This window comes from Bufo gargarizans, chromosome 2 (genome assembly GCF_014858855.1).
Source record: "Bufo gargarizans isolate SCDJY-AF-19 chromosome 2, ASM1485885v1, whole genome shotgun sequence".
Classification (NCBI taxonomy): Eukaryota; Metazoa; Chordata; class Amphibia; order Anura; family Bufonidae; genus Bufo; species Bufo gargarizans.
In genome coordinates, this window is record NC_058081.1 from 77,171,556 (window position 1) to 77,188,866 (window position 17,311).

At 46.0% G+C, this 17,311-nt stretch overlaps 1 protein-coding gene across 4 annotated transcripts in view; it reads right to left on the minus strand.

Annotated features, from left to right (window-relative positions):
- Window positions 1-17,311, minus strand: part of SH2D6 (SH2 domain containing 6) — a 55,327-nt gene that overhangs the window by 37,639 nt on the left and 377 nt on the right. For 2 of the 4 annotated variants that reach the window (XM_044283087.1, XM_044283085.1), the window contains exons 2-6: window positions 12,631-12,656; window positions 12,504-12,538; window positions 9,126-9,142; window positions 7,558-7,660; window positions 6,341-6,399 (exon numbers count right to left, since the gene is read on the minus strand). In XM_044283087.1, coding sequence (XP_044139022.1) covers window positions 6,341-6,399; window positions 7,558-7,660; window positions 9,126-9,142; window positions 12,504-12,538; window positions 12,631-12,653 — 237 coding nt within the window. In that variant the 5' untranslated portion in view covers window positions 12,654-12,656. Of the gene's footprint in view, window positions 1-6,340; window positions 6,400-7,557; window positions 7,661-9,125; window positions 9,143-12,503; window positions 12,539-12,630; window positions 12,745-15,283; window positions 15,309-17,311 lie in introns of those variants that run through there. The other 2 variants (XM_044283086.1, XM_044283089.1) reach the window with 2 other exon arrangements.

Genomic DNA, 17,311 nt, shown 5'->3' on the forward strand with positions numbered 1-17,311 from the left:
CTCTAGGGCTGTGTGTACTATTATTATTGCTTCCTACTTGACCTCTTGTATTGACCTTGTTTGTTTCCTGACCTCGCTTTGCCCGCTCCTTTGGTACCTACGCTATCTCTCGGATTTGACCTCAGCTCAATCTCGGATTTCGTCTCCTGCCTCATCCCTTGTATTGACGTGACCTCCCGGACCGACCTCGGCTAGTTGACCCGCCATTGCCTTTCTCATCACTGGGTACTGTTGTCTTATCTACCTCCCTGTCTATCCGTTTGCCTTAGTCTTGTGTACTGCCTTCTGCCTTGGCTGTCTGTTCCTCTCTTTCTCTGTTCACTCTGCTCTACACTTACGTAGTCAGGGACCGTCGCCCAGTTGCGCCCCGTCACCTAGGACGGGTGGTGCAAGTAGGCAGGGACAGGGTTGAGGGTGGCTATTTAGGGGGTGCACTTCCTCTCTACCTTCCTTACCCGTGACAATCATCATAGGCAGGATTACAGTGAGAAATATCACCCCTGTCATCAATAACAATAGGTTATGTCACAACTTATCTACTCCCTCCTGACCCCTGCACGGGTCACAGAACATGTCTAGAAAACGGATTGTCCTTTGTAAGTGAAGAAGGGAGGTGTTTCATGCATGGACTTTCAATCATCACTTTAATAAAGACCATTTTTATTGCATCAATCACGGGCAGTGATGATCAGTTCGCAGTGTTCGCCTGCAAACACATGCGGGCTGCCATCTTTACTCACAAGTCCGGCAATGCACAGGTAAGCCTTTGCCTTTGCCTGTGCTGCGAGCCGGTCTGAAATCAAATGCGGTCACCAGGAGCAGGCAGTTCCGAAAACAGCCCGATGAAGGCCCCCGGTGGCTGTTCTCGGAACTGCCTTCTCCCAGTGACCGCATTTGAATTCAGACCGGCTCACCTAAGATAAGATAAGATGCCTTTATTGTCACTGTACAATACAATGTAATACAATGAAATGTTGTTTGGAGCAATCCTAGATGCCATGGACAGGGGAACAAGAACTGACATTAAACTAAAGCATTACACTAGAAAAAAACAAAACATTGCACTAGAAGGCATTACTAGTCACAGTTCACAGCATATATATATAGCAAGAGCAAAGTAGGAAGTGCTTATGGGGTCATGAATGCAGCAGTCACTTTCAGTCTGTGGTAGTTTCTATCCTAGGAAGGGGCAATAATCTCCGAGCATTTAGGAGACTGATTGCTTTGGGGTAAAAGCTGTTCTTCAGTCTAGTGGTGCGGGCATGTAGTGGTGCGGGCTTACCTGTGCATTGCCGAACTTGTGAGTCAAGATGGCAGCCCGCATGTGTTCACAGGCGAACACTGCGAACTGGCCATCACTGATCACGGGTTCCAGTGATCTTTTTAGTTGGTGTTACTGTTCATCTGTTTGCATGTCTGGAAGCCTGGCTTGTCTCATCCAGTGACATGGATGGTGTGGATCCTATTGCTGACTCCTTCATTTGTTACGCCCCTGTGGCTCTAACTATATGCCTTTACAGTTGTTGCGTCAGCACAAGAACACCAATTATTATTATTTTTTTCACAAGCTACTTGTCTTTTGGGTATCGCCCGATGTTTCGTTTCGCCTTATTTTCCATATAGCTTTGCCAGCAAGGAAAAGATAGAATGTAATTGCATCATTGTGAATTAAATGCCCTAAGCAGAAAGGATAGATGCATGCCATATACTGGAGACATTACTGGTAGCCTTTGACACAGGATCGACAACTTGGAGGAGTCATACACCTTGGGCAGGGTATCTCATAAGGCCTCATGCACACGACCGTTGTGTGCATCCGCGGCCGTTGTGCCGTTTTCCGTTTTTTTTCGCGGACCCATTGACTCTCACCGTTTTGCAGCCGAGACCGTGATCCGTGTATCCTGTCCGTCAAAAAAATATGACCTTTTTTTGACGGACAACGGTTCACGGACCCATTCAAGTCAATGGGTCCGTGAAAGAACACGGATGCACACAAGATTGGCATCCGCGTCCGTGGTCCGTGGCCGTAGGCTACTTTTACACAGACGGATCTGCAGATCCGTCTGCATAAAAGCTTTTTCAGAGCTGAGTTTTCACTTTGTGAAAACTCAGATCCGACAGTATATTCTAACACAGAGGCGTTCCCATAGTGATGGGGACGCTTCAGGTTAGAATATACTAAAAGAACTGTGTACATGACTGCCCCCTGCTGCCTGGCAGGTGCTGCCAGGCAGCAAGGGGCAGACCCCCCCCCGGGGCAGACCCCCCCCTCCCCCCCTGTAGTTAACTCATTAGTGGCCAGTGGGCCCCCCTCCCTCCCCTGTAGTTAACTCGTTGGTGACGAGCCCCCCCCTCCCTCCCCTGTAGTTAACTCGTTGGTGACCAGCCCCCCCCTCCCTCCCCTGTAGTTAACTCGTTGGTGACCAGCCCCCCCTCCCTTCCCTGTAGTTAACTCGTTGGTGGCCGGGAGCTCCTCCTACTGGTAAGTGACAGATCATTAAGTAATGCGCCGCACAGACCTGTCACTTACCAGTAGGAGGAGCTCCCGGCCGGTCACAGACATCGCAGCTCGCAGGTAAGTATAATGCGTCCACAAATTGCTAAGTAACCATGGCAACCGGGACTGCAGTAGCGTCCTGGTTGCAATGGTTACCGATCGGAGCCCCAGCGATTAAACTGGGACTCCAATCGGTACTCTCCACTGCCACCAATGATAGGGGGGAGATTTTAATTAGGAGGGGGAGGGAGGGGGAAGGGCCCACTGGCCACCAACGAGTTAACTACAGGGGAGGGAGGGGGGGCTGGTCACCAACAAGTTAACTACAGGGGAGGGAGGGGGGGCTGGTCACCAACGAGTTAACTACAGGGGGGGAGGGGGGGCCGGCCGCACTGGCCACCAATGAGTTAACTACAGGGAGGGAGGGGGGTCTGCCCCCTGCTGCCTGGCAGCACCTGCCAGGCAGCAGGGGGCAGTCATGTACACAGTTCTTTTAGTATATTCTAACCTGAAGCGTCCCATCACCATGGGAACGCCTCTGTGTTAGAATATACTGTCGGATCTGAGTTTCACGATCTAACTCATACCCGACAGTATATTCTAACATAGAGGCGTTCCCATGGTGATGGGGACGCTTCAAGTTAAAATATACCATCGGATTGGTGAAAACTCCAATCCGATGGTATAAAAGGGACTCCTGACTTTACATTGAAAGTCAATGGGGACGGATCTGTTTGCAATTGCACCATATTGTGTCAACGTCAAACGGATCCGTCCCCATTGACTTTCATTGTAATTCAGGACGGATCCGTTTGGCTCTGCACGGCCAGGCGGACACCAAAACGACTTTTTTTTTTATGTTGTGGATCCTCCAAAAATCAAGGAAGACCCACGGAAGGAAAAACGGTCACGGATCACGGACCCCGTTTTTGCGGACCGTGAAAAAATACTGTCGTGTGCATGAGGCCTAATACAGATAGTCCACACGGATTACTTATGAACTGTGCTGTGAACAATTGGAAATGCAATGTATATGTTGTATAATGTATGTATTCTGTGAAGCATTGGTGGCAGTGACGGGTTATTTGCTTAGTAAGGCCTCATGCACACGACCGTTGTGTGCATCCGTGGCCGTTGTTCCATTTTCCGTGATTTTCTGCGGACCCATTGACTTTCAATGGGTCCGTTGAAAACTCGGAAAACGCACCGTTGTTCATCAGCGGCCGTGATCCGTGTTTCCTGTCCGTCAAAAAAATAGGACCTGTCGCAGCAGGTAAGTATGATGCTTCTATTATTGCTAAGTAACCATGGCAACCAGGACTGCAGTAGCGTCCTGGTTGCCATGGTTACTGATCGGAGCCCAAGCGATTAAACTGGGACTCCGATCAGAACTCTCCGCTGCCACCAATGAAGGTGGGGGGGGGGGGGGGATAGGGGGGGAGAGGGGAGGCCGCACACTGGCCACCAATGAAACTAATGCAATAGAGGGAGGGAGGGGGGCTTCGTGTGACCAAGGAAGAGGCCGGAGCACTCAATGGAGCAGCTGATTAAATACTGATGACCTATTCTGAGGATATTTAACGCCCAGAAAACCCCTTTAAGTTTTAAGCCATAAAAATGCAAAGCAAAAGTGGAAAAAGCAGTGCTGACCTATTCCTGCTCATAGAGGATGAAGGTTTTATTTTCTGGCTTAAAGGGGTTGCGCAGCCTGTTTATATTGATGACCTAGATCATCAATATCTGTTTGGCGGGCCTCGACACCTGGCACCCCCACCGATCAGCTGTTTGAAGAGGAGGTGATGTTCCATGTGAGCGCTGTCTCCTCTGCATTATACTGCCCATTGTCTTGGAAGTGCAGTGTAATTACAAGTTCTCGCTCCATTCACTTGGATGGGAAGAGTACTTGTAAATACACTATGCCGGCGCTACAAGGGAGACGAAGTGCAGTGTAATGAAGAGGAAGCAGCGCTCGCGTCATCTCCTCTTCACACAAATGATCAGCGGGTGTGCCCGCTGTCAGACCCCCGCTGACCAGATATTGATGACCTATCCTGAGGATATAAACAGGCTGCACAACCCCTTTAAAGACAGCCCAAGATCTTCCAAAATATTTTAAGGGATGAATTTGGCACTTTGGCGCACATATAGGCCTCTTGCACACGAACGTATTTTCATTTAGTTTCCGTTCAGTTTTTTTTGTGGTTTTGGTTTGCGGTCCGTATGTGGAAACATTCATTTCAATGGTTCTGCAAAAAAAACGGAAGGTACTCTATGTGCATTCCGTTTCTGTATTTCCGTTCCAATTAGAACATGTCCTATTATTGTCCGCATTACGGACAAGGGATAGGACTGTTCTATTAGGGGCCAGCTGTTCCCTTCCGCAAAATACAGAATGCACACGGACGTCATCCGTATTTTTTGCAGATCCGTTTTTAGTGGACCGCAAAATACATATGGTCGTGTGCAAGAGGCCTTAGGTGAGTTTCACACCTGCGTTAGTTGCGGATCCGTCTGGTATCTGCACAGACGAATCCACACCTATAATGCAAACGCTTGTATCCGTTCCGAACGGATCTGTTTGCATTACCATAAACAAAAAATATATATATATATACTCGTTTTTCTTTATTTAGCTGCTTTTTTCTTGCCATAATACAAATTCTAACAGTCTATTCAGTAGGACTATCAGCTGTGTATCCACCTGGCTTCTCCACAACGCAACTGATGGTCCCAACCCCATTTATAAGGCAAGAAATCCCACTTATTAAACCTGACAGGGCACACCTGTGAAGTGAAGACCATTTCAGGTGACTACCTCTTGAAGCTCATCAAGAGAATGCCAAGAGTGTGCAAAGCAGTAATCAAAGCAAAAGGTGGCTACTTTGAAGAACCTAGAATATGACATATTTTCAGTTGTTTCACACTTTTTTGTTATGTATATAATTCCACATGTGTTAATTCATAGTTTTTGATGCCTTCAGTGTGAATCTACAATTTTCATAGTCATGAAAATAAAGAAAACTCTTTGAATGAGAAGGTGTGTCCAAACTTTTGGTCTGTACTGTATATATTTTTTTTTTTGTTCAAGATAATGCAAACTGATCCGTTTTGACTTACACTGAAAGTCAATGGGAGGTGGATCCGTTTTCAATTGCACCATATTGTCAGTGAAAACTGATCCGTCCCTATTGGCTTACATTGTAAGTCAGGACGGATCCGTTTGGCTCAGTTTCGTCAGACAGACATAAGTCAGGACGGATCCGTTTGGCTCAGTTTCTTCCGACGGACATCAAAACGCTGCAAGCAGCGTTTTGGTGTCAGCCTCCAGAGCGGAATGGAGGCTGAACGGAGGCAAACTGATGCATTCTGAACGGATCCTTATCTATTCAGAATGCATTGGGGCTGAACTGATCTGTTTTGGGCCACTTGTGAGAGTCCTGAAACAGATCTCACAAGTGGACCCTGAAACGCCAGTGTGAAAGTAGCCTTACTAAAGTGTTTGCGTCTGTTTTTAGTCTGAGAAATGCTGTTTTAGACAGTCTTATTTTTTTTATTCGCATTTAATACTGAATTGCGCCTGTTTTGGAGGCTTTTGCGCCTTGTTGGACTATTTAGATTTTTTAGACTAATTCTGTCTAGTTTTCTAGCTTTTGGACCTTTTTTCCAACCTATTTATGTACAGGCGCCTTTTTTTGCTCCTGAATTTGTCGCACTCCACTCCAGGGTTGGCATACTTTTCTCCAGGGCTGGCGTCTTAAGAAAATACCTAGAGGTACGGCTACTGTTATTAAAAAGATGAGTGAAAAGAGCACAGAGGTCTGGGAACTGCAATATAACTCTTACCTGCTGAGTCCTGTCCGGGGTGGGAGGTTTTGGCAGAGGAGGAGCAGCTTTCGAGCGATCTAAGAAGAAATGATGTAAAACGCTCTTTATTGTAAATAGGATGATAACTACGAACCTGTAAAGGCTCCAGCTACATACATGATTCTCTGTGCTGCAATACCTCCATATACTGCCACAGTCCACCGACACCCTTACACAATGCCATCACCCAATAAGTAATGATTTCCTATACTTAGAAGTACATCAGTGATCCTGCCAGGTGCATCACAGAATATTGTCCCATTTAGAGCTGGACTATTGAGAGGGTACATGGGCCACAAGACTTGGGGCCTCCATGGGTGATCCTGATGGCCATTTGGTGATCCTATCCAGCTTAGAAGTGGTGGCCACACATGTGTTTGGCTTTCTCTTTTGAAGTCTATGGGAATTGCGGTCTCCATAACTTCCGCACAACCATCTCTCCCCTATGTGGCTGTGATAGGGGTCAGGTGAAATTTCAGATCCCATAGGTGGGATGCGGGCCTCTACCAATTTTATTTTGCCCAAGGGCCCTCACCAAACGTAATCCGGTCATGGTGCAAAGAAAATGGGGCACATTTAGGGTTCATTCACACGACTGTGGGTTGCGGACCTATTCATTTTAATGGGTCCGCAAAAAATGCACACCGTGTGTTGTGCGTTTCCGTATGTCTGTTCCATAGCCCCGCAAAAGCATAGAACATGTCCTATTCTATCCACAAAAAAAACGGATGCAACGCGGAAGTCACATGGAGATCTGCCTTTTATGGACCGCAAATACATACGGTTGTTTAAATGCACCCTTACTCAGATCGGCTTTTTACATCTGTCTTAGTGCCCCCCCCTTCTGCTGCCCTAAGATTTGTCTAATGTACGACGAAGTGTGCGTCTCATCGTAAATTAGGCACATCCATGTCAGTCCTTGCGCCTGGCGAAAAAACTTCCCTTAGCTCCTTGAACTGTTACGCCTGGAAATGTTCGTAAATTTGCCAGGGCTGTAGTCCCGGCACAGCCACCAACACGCTCCTGCTCTGCCGCCATCCCACCCAACCGCCGAACACGGTATAAAAACTGCCATACGACTAAATATTGTCGCAAGGCTGGTTAAATAGGTGACTATTTTTTTAGACTAAAATAAATGACCCCCAATAATTTATGAGTTTTGACGGCCAAATGTTTCAATACCACTGACTTATTACCTAAATATGCACTGTGATTCTCCTGAGCCGTCCAGACACATGGCAAGGTTCGACTCTGCAGATCACATGGTGGGGGCTCATACAAGTCATCCTCCTCTTCCTCCTGGTGAAGAAATCACAGAACCGTGAAAGTGACACAACCAGAAAGAGATTTATCACAACTGGTGTCAAGTAGAACTGGCTTAGTTGCCCATAGCAACCAATCAGATTCCACCTTTCACTTTTCAGATCTCCTTTGGAAAATTTAGGCTACTTTCACACTAGCGTTCGGGCGGATCCGTTCTGAACGGATCCGCTCATAATAATGCAGACGGAGGCTCCGTTCAGAACGGATCCGTCTGCATTATTTTTAGCATAGAACAGCTAAGTGTGAAAATAGCCTCGTACGGATCCGTCCAGACTTTCAATGTAAAGTCAATGGGGGACGGATCCGCTTGAAGATTGAGCCACATTGTGGCATCTTCAAACGGATCCGTCCCCATTGACTTACATTGAAAGTCTGGACGGATCCGCACGCCTCCGCATGGCCAGGCGGACACCCGAACGCTGCAAGCAGCGTTCAGCTGTCCGCCTGTCCGTGCGGAGGCGAGCGGAGCGGAGGCTGAACGCCGCCAGACTGATGCAGTCTGAGCGGATCCGCCTCCATTCAGACTGCATCAGGGCTGGACGGCTGCGTTCGGGTCCGCTCGTGAGCCCCTTCAAACGGAGCTCACGAGCGGACACCCGAACACTAGTGTGAAAGTAGCCTTAAGGTGGAATCTGATTAGTTGCTATAGGAAACTACCGTATATGCCGGCGTATAAGACGACTGGGCGTATAAGACGACCCCCAACTTTTACACTGGTAAGGTACTGTACTGTACATCACTTGCCCTGATTGGTTGGACTGGTTGTTGTATACAAAGCCTGCTTGGATTGGTCAGCTCTCCCTGCCTGCCCAGCCCTCCCTGTCTCCAAAAGCAGTACATTACTGCATCCCACCACCATCCCTAGGTACCACCGCCATCCCATGGTATCACCACCATCTCTGCATCCCACCACCTTCCTTGTCCTCCCTCCCTGCCTCCCAGACCCTAAACATGTGCCACCTATACCCTGAACATGTTTTTGTTATGTTATTCTTCATATTCACATATGCACATCTGCGCCGCACTTAGATACGCCGCACGGAGATCTCGCACATGCGCAGGAGCGAGATGCGAGCGGCCGTGAGGATAGCGGTACAAGGAGCATACAAGGTACAAAGCAGGGGGGAGGCATACAAGGTACAGAGCAGGGGGCGGTATAGAAGATACAGCGCAGGGAGGGCATATGCCGTGGGTTACATCGCAGCTCTCAGCTGCTGGGGATACAAGGCAATAGCCCGGGCTCTTCCAGTTGATAATTCGGGCGTCCCGGCACTGCAGCGCCCGCCCTACCCGCCGTATAAGACGACCCCCCACTCTAGAAAATATTTTCTAGGGCTCAAAAGTCGTCTTATACTCCGGTATATACGGTAAGACAGTTCTACTTTACAACAGTTTTGATAAATCCCCCCCTATATGTGGGGGGAAACAGGGCGGCACTTACCTCTACCAGGTTATTCTCTGCAAAAAATACACAGACACAAGTTATTATATGTTATTATATAAGTGCGGATAATAGAGAAACCACTACTGGATGTCACGTCTTCCATGTCTATGGCTTGCTTTAGACCATCATGATGAGATCCCAGTTCAAGCCCTATAAAGCTCCTGACCCGACCACATGAATATACTTAAAGGGGTTGTCTCACTTCAGCAAGTGGCATTTATCATGTAGAGAAAGTTAAAACAAGGCACTTACTAATGTATTCTGATTCTCCATATTGCTTCCTTCACCTGGCTGGATTCATTTTTCCATCACATTATGCACTGCTCGTTTCCATGGTTACGACCGCCCAGCAATCCATCCATAGAGGGAAAAAGTGCTGGCCTCTTTGGTGGCCCAACACTGTGGGAGCACACATAGACTGGTGTTTTTTTCCTATAGTGGACAAGCATGGCCACCTGGATTACAGGGTGGCCGTAACCTTGGAGACGAGCAGTGTATAATGTGATGGAAAAATGAATCCAGTCAGCAAAGGAGGCAATATGGATAATCACAATACATTAGTGCCTTTCTCCTCATGATAAATGCTATTTGCTGAAGTGAGACAACCCCTTTAAGGAACGTGTTATTTTGAAGAACCATCCAGTAATGATGTCATCTGTTAGATGCTATAACATACCTATTTATGCTTTTACCAAATATAATTTTGGGCTGAGCCAACTTCTCAACAGCCCAACCCCATTAATTAAATGGAGGTATTATATGATTTTATGCGGTAAACATTACATGTAAGGCTACATGCACACGACCGTTGTGTATTTTGCGGTCCGCAAATCGCGGACCTAAAAAACACGGATGGCGTGCTTTTTTGATCCGCGATTTGAGTTTTTTTGCCGATCACGGAAAGGAGCAACGGATGCGGACAGCACACGGAGTGCTGTCCGCATCTTTTGCGGCCCGTCGAAGTGAATGCGTCCGCACCCGAGCCTCTAAAACTGCGGCTCGGATGCGGACCAAAGCAACGGCCGCGTGCATGAGGCCTAAGTTTAATAAAAAGTGATTTTGTAAACTGAACCAATATTGAGGTCAAGAACTAGTGACAGAAATGAAGAATGGTTTTATGTATACAGTTACTATGCAGACCTCTATGTTTCCATGGTAGCAGACAACAAACAACCTGTGTAGTCTGATCCTGCAGTCACTTCAAGAGTATGGCGCTCCCTCAGTAACTATGCCAGCAGCACTGCGCATGTGCAGTACATACAGTGAGGTTGATACAGGGGGGGGGGGGGGGCTCAGTGATGTCGCAGGGAATTAGGATCGCACAGGGGAAGTTTGGAAACACCCTGATGGGCACTTTGGGGGTCATTTATCAAACTGGTGTTAGCAACCAGATTCTATCTTTCATTTTGGACAACTCCTTTGGAAAATGAAAGGTGGAGTCTGATTGGTTGCTAGGGGCGACTGAGCCAGTTCTACTTTACACCAGTTTGATAAATGACCCTCTTTGTGTCTAATTTGCATATGGAATAAATATCAGTTTCTGGCCATAGCAAATGCACAAAAGAATACCAAAGGTATGTTTTAACCGTGTTTGAGAGCACAAAAGCACCGCAGCAACTACTTATATAGGCCGAATATTGGTGACAGATTACCTTTAAGACACCTTTACATGGTCTGACACAGCGAGCAATAATTGGGAACAAATAATTATTTCCCAACAATTTGGAGGTGAGAGCAGCATTTCCATGGGGCAATCATCTCCTCTGCATAGGGGTAAATTACCATTACTGTGATCACTCACCCCGTCCTCGTAGATAATCATTGGTTTCTGGGCAGCAGATCGCTGTTTACACAGCACGACCTGCTGCCCAGAAAAAATGATTTAGGTGTCCGCATTAACGATGCTTTCACCCGATAAATGGGCGTTTGCTTGTTCTTTGGGTGATCATCGCCACCTTTACACAGGGCAAATATTGGGTATGTCCTAAGCATGCTTCTTCCCAATAATTTCCCCAATTGTTGGCCGTGTAAAAGGCCTATGGTATGAATTGGGGGACAAAAAAAAGGGAATATGACCGCAGGATCAGACTACACAGGGTTTTATTGTGGTCTGTTGCCATGGCAACATATAGGACTGCGAAGGACGGCACTAAATAATTGGTTCTTTTCACAAACTATTTGCAAAGTTATTCCATATTTCTATTTTAAATGCTGTGAAGCCATCAGTTGGTTCTGAAGGTAGACCTTCCCTATAAAGTGAAGCCCCTTGTAGGAGAAATTCCAGCAGGAAAACATGATTTTTGGCCCCTTCGGATTCTGCTTCATAAAAAGTATATAAATCCATTACCTATATAGAGGTTGAGGGAAAAAGTTTTAGGGGTTCAACAGCACGTGAAATGGCAAGCTCTACAATGTACGACTAGCAGAAATCCTAAGACACGCGACAATGCCCTGTAGCGGGAATTCTATCTGGAAGCCCGAATGTGGAAGTGCTATTTGCATATACAGGTGAAACTCGAAAAATTAGAATATCGTGCAAAGTTCATTTATTTCAGTAATGCAACCTAAAAGGTGAACCTAACATATGAGACTCATCACATGCAGAGCGAGATATTTCAAGCCTTTATTTGGTATAATTTGGATGATTACGGCTTACAGCTTATGAAACCCCAAAGTCACAATTTTGAGGTCCCCTTTGCTCAGGGGGTAGGGATAGAGTGTGACACTTTGAGCCTAGAATATTGGACCTTTTCACAAAATTCTAATTTTAAGCTGCATTAATGCAATTCCTTTTAATTTGCATTACTGAAATAAATGGGCTTTTGCACAATATTCTAATTTTTCGAGTTTCACCTGTATGTATATACGTCATTGACCTGTGTGCACAATGTGAGTGGTAATGACAGCTTTAGGCCCCCTGCACACGAACATGTGCGCCCCGTGGTCGTGCTGCGGGCTGCAATGCACGAACACAGTCCGTGGGGCAGCCACAGCGGATCGCAGACCCATTCACTTTAATGGGTTCGCGATCCGGGCGGTCCTGCAAAAAGATAGGACATGTTGTATCTTTTTGCGGAATGGAAGTACGGGACGAAACCCCACGGAAGCACTCCATAGTGGTTCCGGAGGGTTCCGTTCCGCACCATTCCGCATCTCAGGATTTGCAGACCCATTCAAGTGAATGGGTCCGCATCTGTGATGCGGAATGCCCACGGAACGGCACCTGTGTATTGCGGATCCGCAAATACGGCAACGGGAAGCACACGTTCGTGTGCAGGGGGCCTTAAAGAAGAGTCTGGAGATCCGGCCGGTCATTTTGCGCATTTCCTATTGACACTTGGTATGAAAACCCCTTTAATGAGGGGTACTAGTTACCATATTGGTAGAAAGGGCGAGGAGTCGCGTTGGACCTGAAAGTGAAGCCGTGGACACATCCGTTAGAATACGTGATGCCATAAAAACGACATAAATGGTAATAAGAATAAGATACGCTTCTACTTACTGCTTCCTGTTGCTTCCGTACATAATCTGAAGGATAAGGGAATAAAATATATTAATGGACAAAAGAATAGTTTGTTCTTAACGTGGTCTGCACTATACTGGTTCATCTGAAATAGACCCCACCAAATAATGCTGCCATGAAGTGCCCACCTAACACGGCCACATTACCCATATAATAGAGCAGCACAAAGTGCAACTAAAATGCCGTAGGGTGGCAAATAATGCCGCTGTCACACAGGCTACATGAACAAGGCGTTTTCAGAACAATGACAGCATATGGGGGTATTCACACGTCTGTTTTTTGAAAGTTAGGGCTCATGCACACGACCGTTTATATTTTGCGGTCCACAAAACCGGGATCCACAAAAATATGGATGACGTCCATGTGCATTCCGTATTTTACGCAAAACGGAACAGCTGGCCTCTAACAGTCCTATCCTTATCCGTAATGTGGACAATAATAGGACATGTTCTATTTTTTTGAGGAACAGACATGCGGACATACGAAAGCGGAATGCACGCAGAGTAAGGGCTCATGCACACAAACGTATTTTCTTTCCGTGTCCCAAAAAAATAAATTGACTCCGTGTGCATTCCGTTTCCATATGTCCGTATTTCCGTTCAGCAAAAAAATAGAACGTGTCGTAGTATTGTCCGGATAGTACTGTTCTATTAGGGGCCAGATGTTCCGTTCTGCAAAATACAGAAATGACTTGGACATCCGTTTTTTTTTTTTGCGGATCAGTTTTTGCGGAATGCAAAATACATACAGTCGTGTGCATTAGACCTAACTTCCGTTTTTTTTTTGCTGATACATTGAAATGAATGCTTCCGCATTTGGGCCACAAAAAAACAGAATGGACGCGGAAAGAAAATGTGTTTGTGTGCATGAGCCCTTATAGAAAGTTATCCCCTATTACAGTGGTGGCGAACCTATGGCATGGGTGCCAGAGGTGGCACCCAAAGCCCTCTCAGTGGGCACCTCCGCCCTAGAAAAAGTCTATGTTGTACCAATTTGCCTTAGACTTTTCCTGCCCTTCATCAGCGCAGGGCGCACTATGAACGGCACAGGCAGCGCACTGAATGTAGGCAGGCTATTATAGCTAAATGATAAAGTACATGGAAGATACACTATATTAGTATTCAGGGTAAATCACCGTGTTGACACTTTGCGATAAACAAGTGGGTTTCGGGTTGCAGTTTGGGCACTCGGTCTCTAAAAGGTTCGCCATCACTGCTCTATTAGATCACGATAACAGGGGCTCATACCCCGTCGAGCCGCTCTTAAGGGCCTCCCCCACACACTGTTGTGTAAATATGGCCTCAGTGTTTGGTCAGTATTTTATCTGTAATTTTCATCAGTTATTTTGAACCAAAACCAGATGAGGGTCAAAAACAAAGATCAGGTGGCATTCACAAGACCATAAGTGGTTTGCGGTCTACAAACCACAGATCCACAAAACATGGATACTGTGCCGCAAAACATAAGTATATGTCCTATCCTCGCTGCAACATATGGACCATGGATGCATTAAAGTCAATGAGTCCGTACAGTGAGGCAGGGCACACACAGCCATTGTCCGTGTTTTGTGGATCTGCGATTTGCAAAGCGCAAAGCACGTATGGTTGTGTGCATCAGGCCAAAGGGCGGTTTTAACAAAACTACTCCAAGTCATTCAGAAAGTTACACATCAATCAAATCAGGGTCTCTGTAACTAGTTTACGCTGCCCTCAGATCGGGCACCGTGGTGACATTCTCTCTAAGAAGAAACACCTGGCGGCATGAGGAGTGCCCAGGGGTATATGTACAGAGCTGTGCCACTGGCATGAAACCTCTACTTGTATCTTCTGCCTTTCCAGATATTGCTATCTACCTTTCCTACGTCAGACACAAAACAGTGCTTTATCTGCATTACAAGATAGGGAAGCTGGTGACCATCCCAGTAGGGGCTGTAATGTGGGTTCTCACACAGCTTTCCAAGAAACAGATTTACTGGTGCTGACCCTGGAGACTGCACACCACAAATACCAGAACGAGTGCATCCCTCCTGCAGCTCCGATCCTCCGCTCAACTCACCGACAAGAGCGCTCACAACCCCAAATCCCAGGACAGGACATAGTTGTATACTGCTCACCCCTAATGTAACAACGGCCAGTTCTCCACACCATTTACAGTACAGGGCAAGTGGAGGGGATTTCTGAAATCTCTTCCATACCTGTGTGTGTCTCTATACATAGAGGTGTATACTGTAGATCTGTGTGTATATAGATGGGTGTACTGTATGTGTGTATATAGATGTGTGTGTATCTATACATATAGGTGTACTGCATAGATACACACACAGAGAATGCCAAGAGTGTAATCAAAGCAAAAGGTGGCTACTTTGAAGAACCTAGAATATGACATATTTTCAGTTGTTTCACACTTTTTTGTTATGTATATAATTCCACATGTGTTAATTCATAGTTTTGATGCCTTCAGTGTGAATCTACAATTGTCATAGTCATGAAAATAAAGAAAACTCTTTGAATGAGAATGTGTGTCCAAACTTTTGGTCTGTACTGTATACTGTACCTGTCAGCCACCTGTGTCTGTGCTCTGCTCCCTCTGTACACTATATACATATACTGTACATGATGTGTATATACTGTACCTGTCAGCCGCCTGTGTCTGTGCTCTGCTCCCTCTGTATACTATATACATATACTATAGATGTATATACTGTACCTGTCAGCCGCCTGTGTCTGTGCTCTGCTCCCTCTGTATACTATATACATATACTATAGATGTATATACTGTACCTGTCAGCCGCCTGTGTCTGTGCTCTGCTCCCTCTGTATACTATATACATATACTATAGATGTATATACTGTACCTGTCAGCCGCCTGTGTCTGTGCTCTGCTCCCTCTGTATACTATATACATATACTATAGATGTATATATTGTACCTGTCAGCCGCCTGTGTCTGTGCTCTGCTCCCTCTGTACACTATATACATATACTGTACATGATGTGTATATACTGTACCTGTCAGCCACCTGTGTCTGTGCTCTGCTCCCTCTGTATACTATACATATACTATAGATGTATATACTGTACCTGTCAGCCACCTGTGTCTGTGCTCTGCTCCCTCTGTATACTATATACATATACTGTAGATGTATATACTGTACCTGTCAGCCACCTGTGTCTGTGCTCTGCTCCCTCTGTATACTATATACATATACTGTAGATGTATATACTGTACCTGTCAGCCGCCTGTGTCTGTGCTCTGCTCCCTCTGTATACTATATACATATACTGTAGATGATGTATATACTGTACCTGTCAGCCGCCTGTGTCTGTGCTCTGCTCCCTCTGTATACTATATACATATACTGTAGATGTATATACTGTACCTGTCAGCCGCCTGTGTCTGTGCTCTGCTCCCTCTGTATACTATATACATATACTGTAGATGATGTATATACTGCACCTGTCAGCCGCCTGTGTCTGTGCTCTGCTCCCTCTGTATACTATATACATATACTGTAGATGTATATACTGTACCTGTCAGCCGCCTGTGTCTGTGCTCTGCTCCCTCTGTATACTATATACATATACTGTAGATGTATATACTGTACCTGTCAGCCGCCTGTGTCTGTGCTCTGCTCCCTCTGTATACTATATACATATACTGTAGATGTATATACTGTACCTGTCAGCCACCTGTGTCTGTGCTCTGCTCCCTCTGTATACTATATACATATACTGTAGATGTATATACTGTACCTGTCAGCCGCCTGTGTCTGTGCTCTGCTCCCTCTGTATACTATATACTGTAGATGATGTATATACTGTACCTGTCAGCCGCCTGTGTCTGTGCTCTGCTCCCTCTGTATACTATATACATATACTGTAGATGATGTATATACTGTACCTGTCAGCCGCCTGTGTCTGTGCTCTGCTCCCTCTGTATACTATATACATATACTGTAGATGTATATACTGTACCTGTCAGCCGCCTGTGTCTGTGCTCTGCTCCCTCTGTATACTATATACATATACTGTAGATGATGTATATACTGTACCTGTCAGCCGCCTGTGTCTGTGCTCTGCTCCCTCTGTATACTATAGATGTATATACTGTACCTGTCAGCCGCCTGTGTCTGTGCTCTGCTCCCTCTGTATACTATATACATATACTGTAGATGTATATATACTGTACCTGTCAGCTGCCTGTGTCTGTGCTCTGCTCCCTCTGTATACTATATACTGTAGATGTATATACTGTACCTGTCAGCTGCCTGTGTGTCTGTGCTCTGCTCCCTCTGTATACTATATACATATACTGTAGATGATGTATATACTGTACCTGTCAGCCGCCTGTGTCTGTGCTCTGCTCCCTCTGTATACTATATACATATACTGTAGATGATGTATATACTGTACCTGTCAGCCGCCTGTGTCTGTGCTCTGCTCCCTCTGTATACTATATACATATACTGTAGATGATGTATATACTGTACCTGTCAGCCACCTGTCTGTGCTCTGCTCCCTCTGTATACTATATACTATAGATGATGTGTATATACTGTACCTGACAGCCACCTGTCTGTGCTCTGCTCCCTCTGTATACTATATACTGTAGATGATGTATATACTGTACCTGTCAGCCGCCTGTGTCTGTGCTCTGCTCCC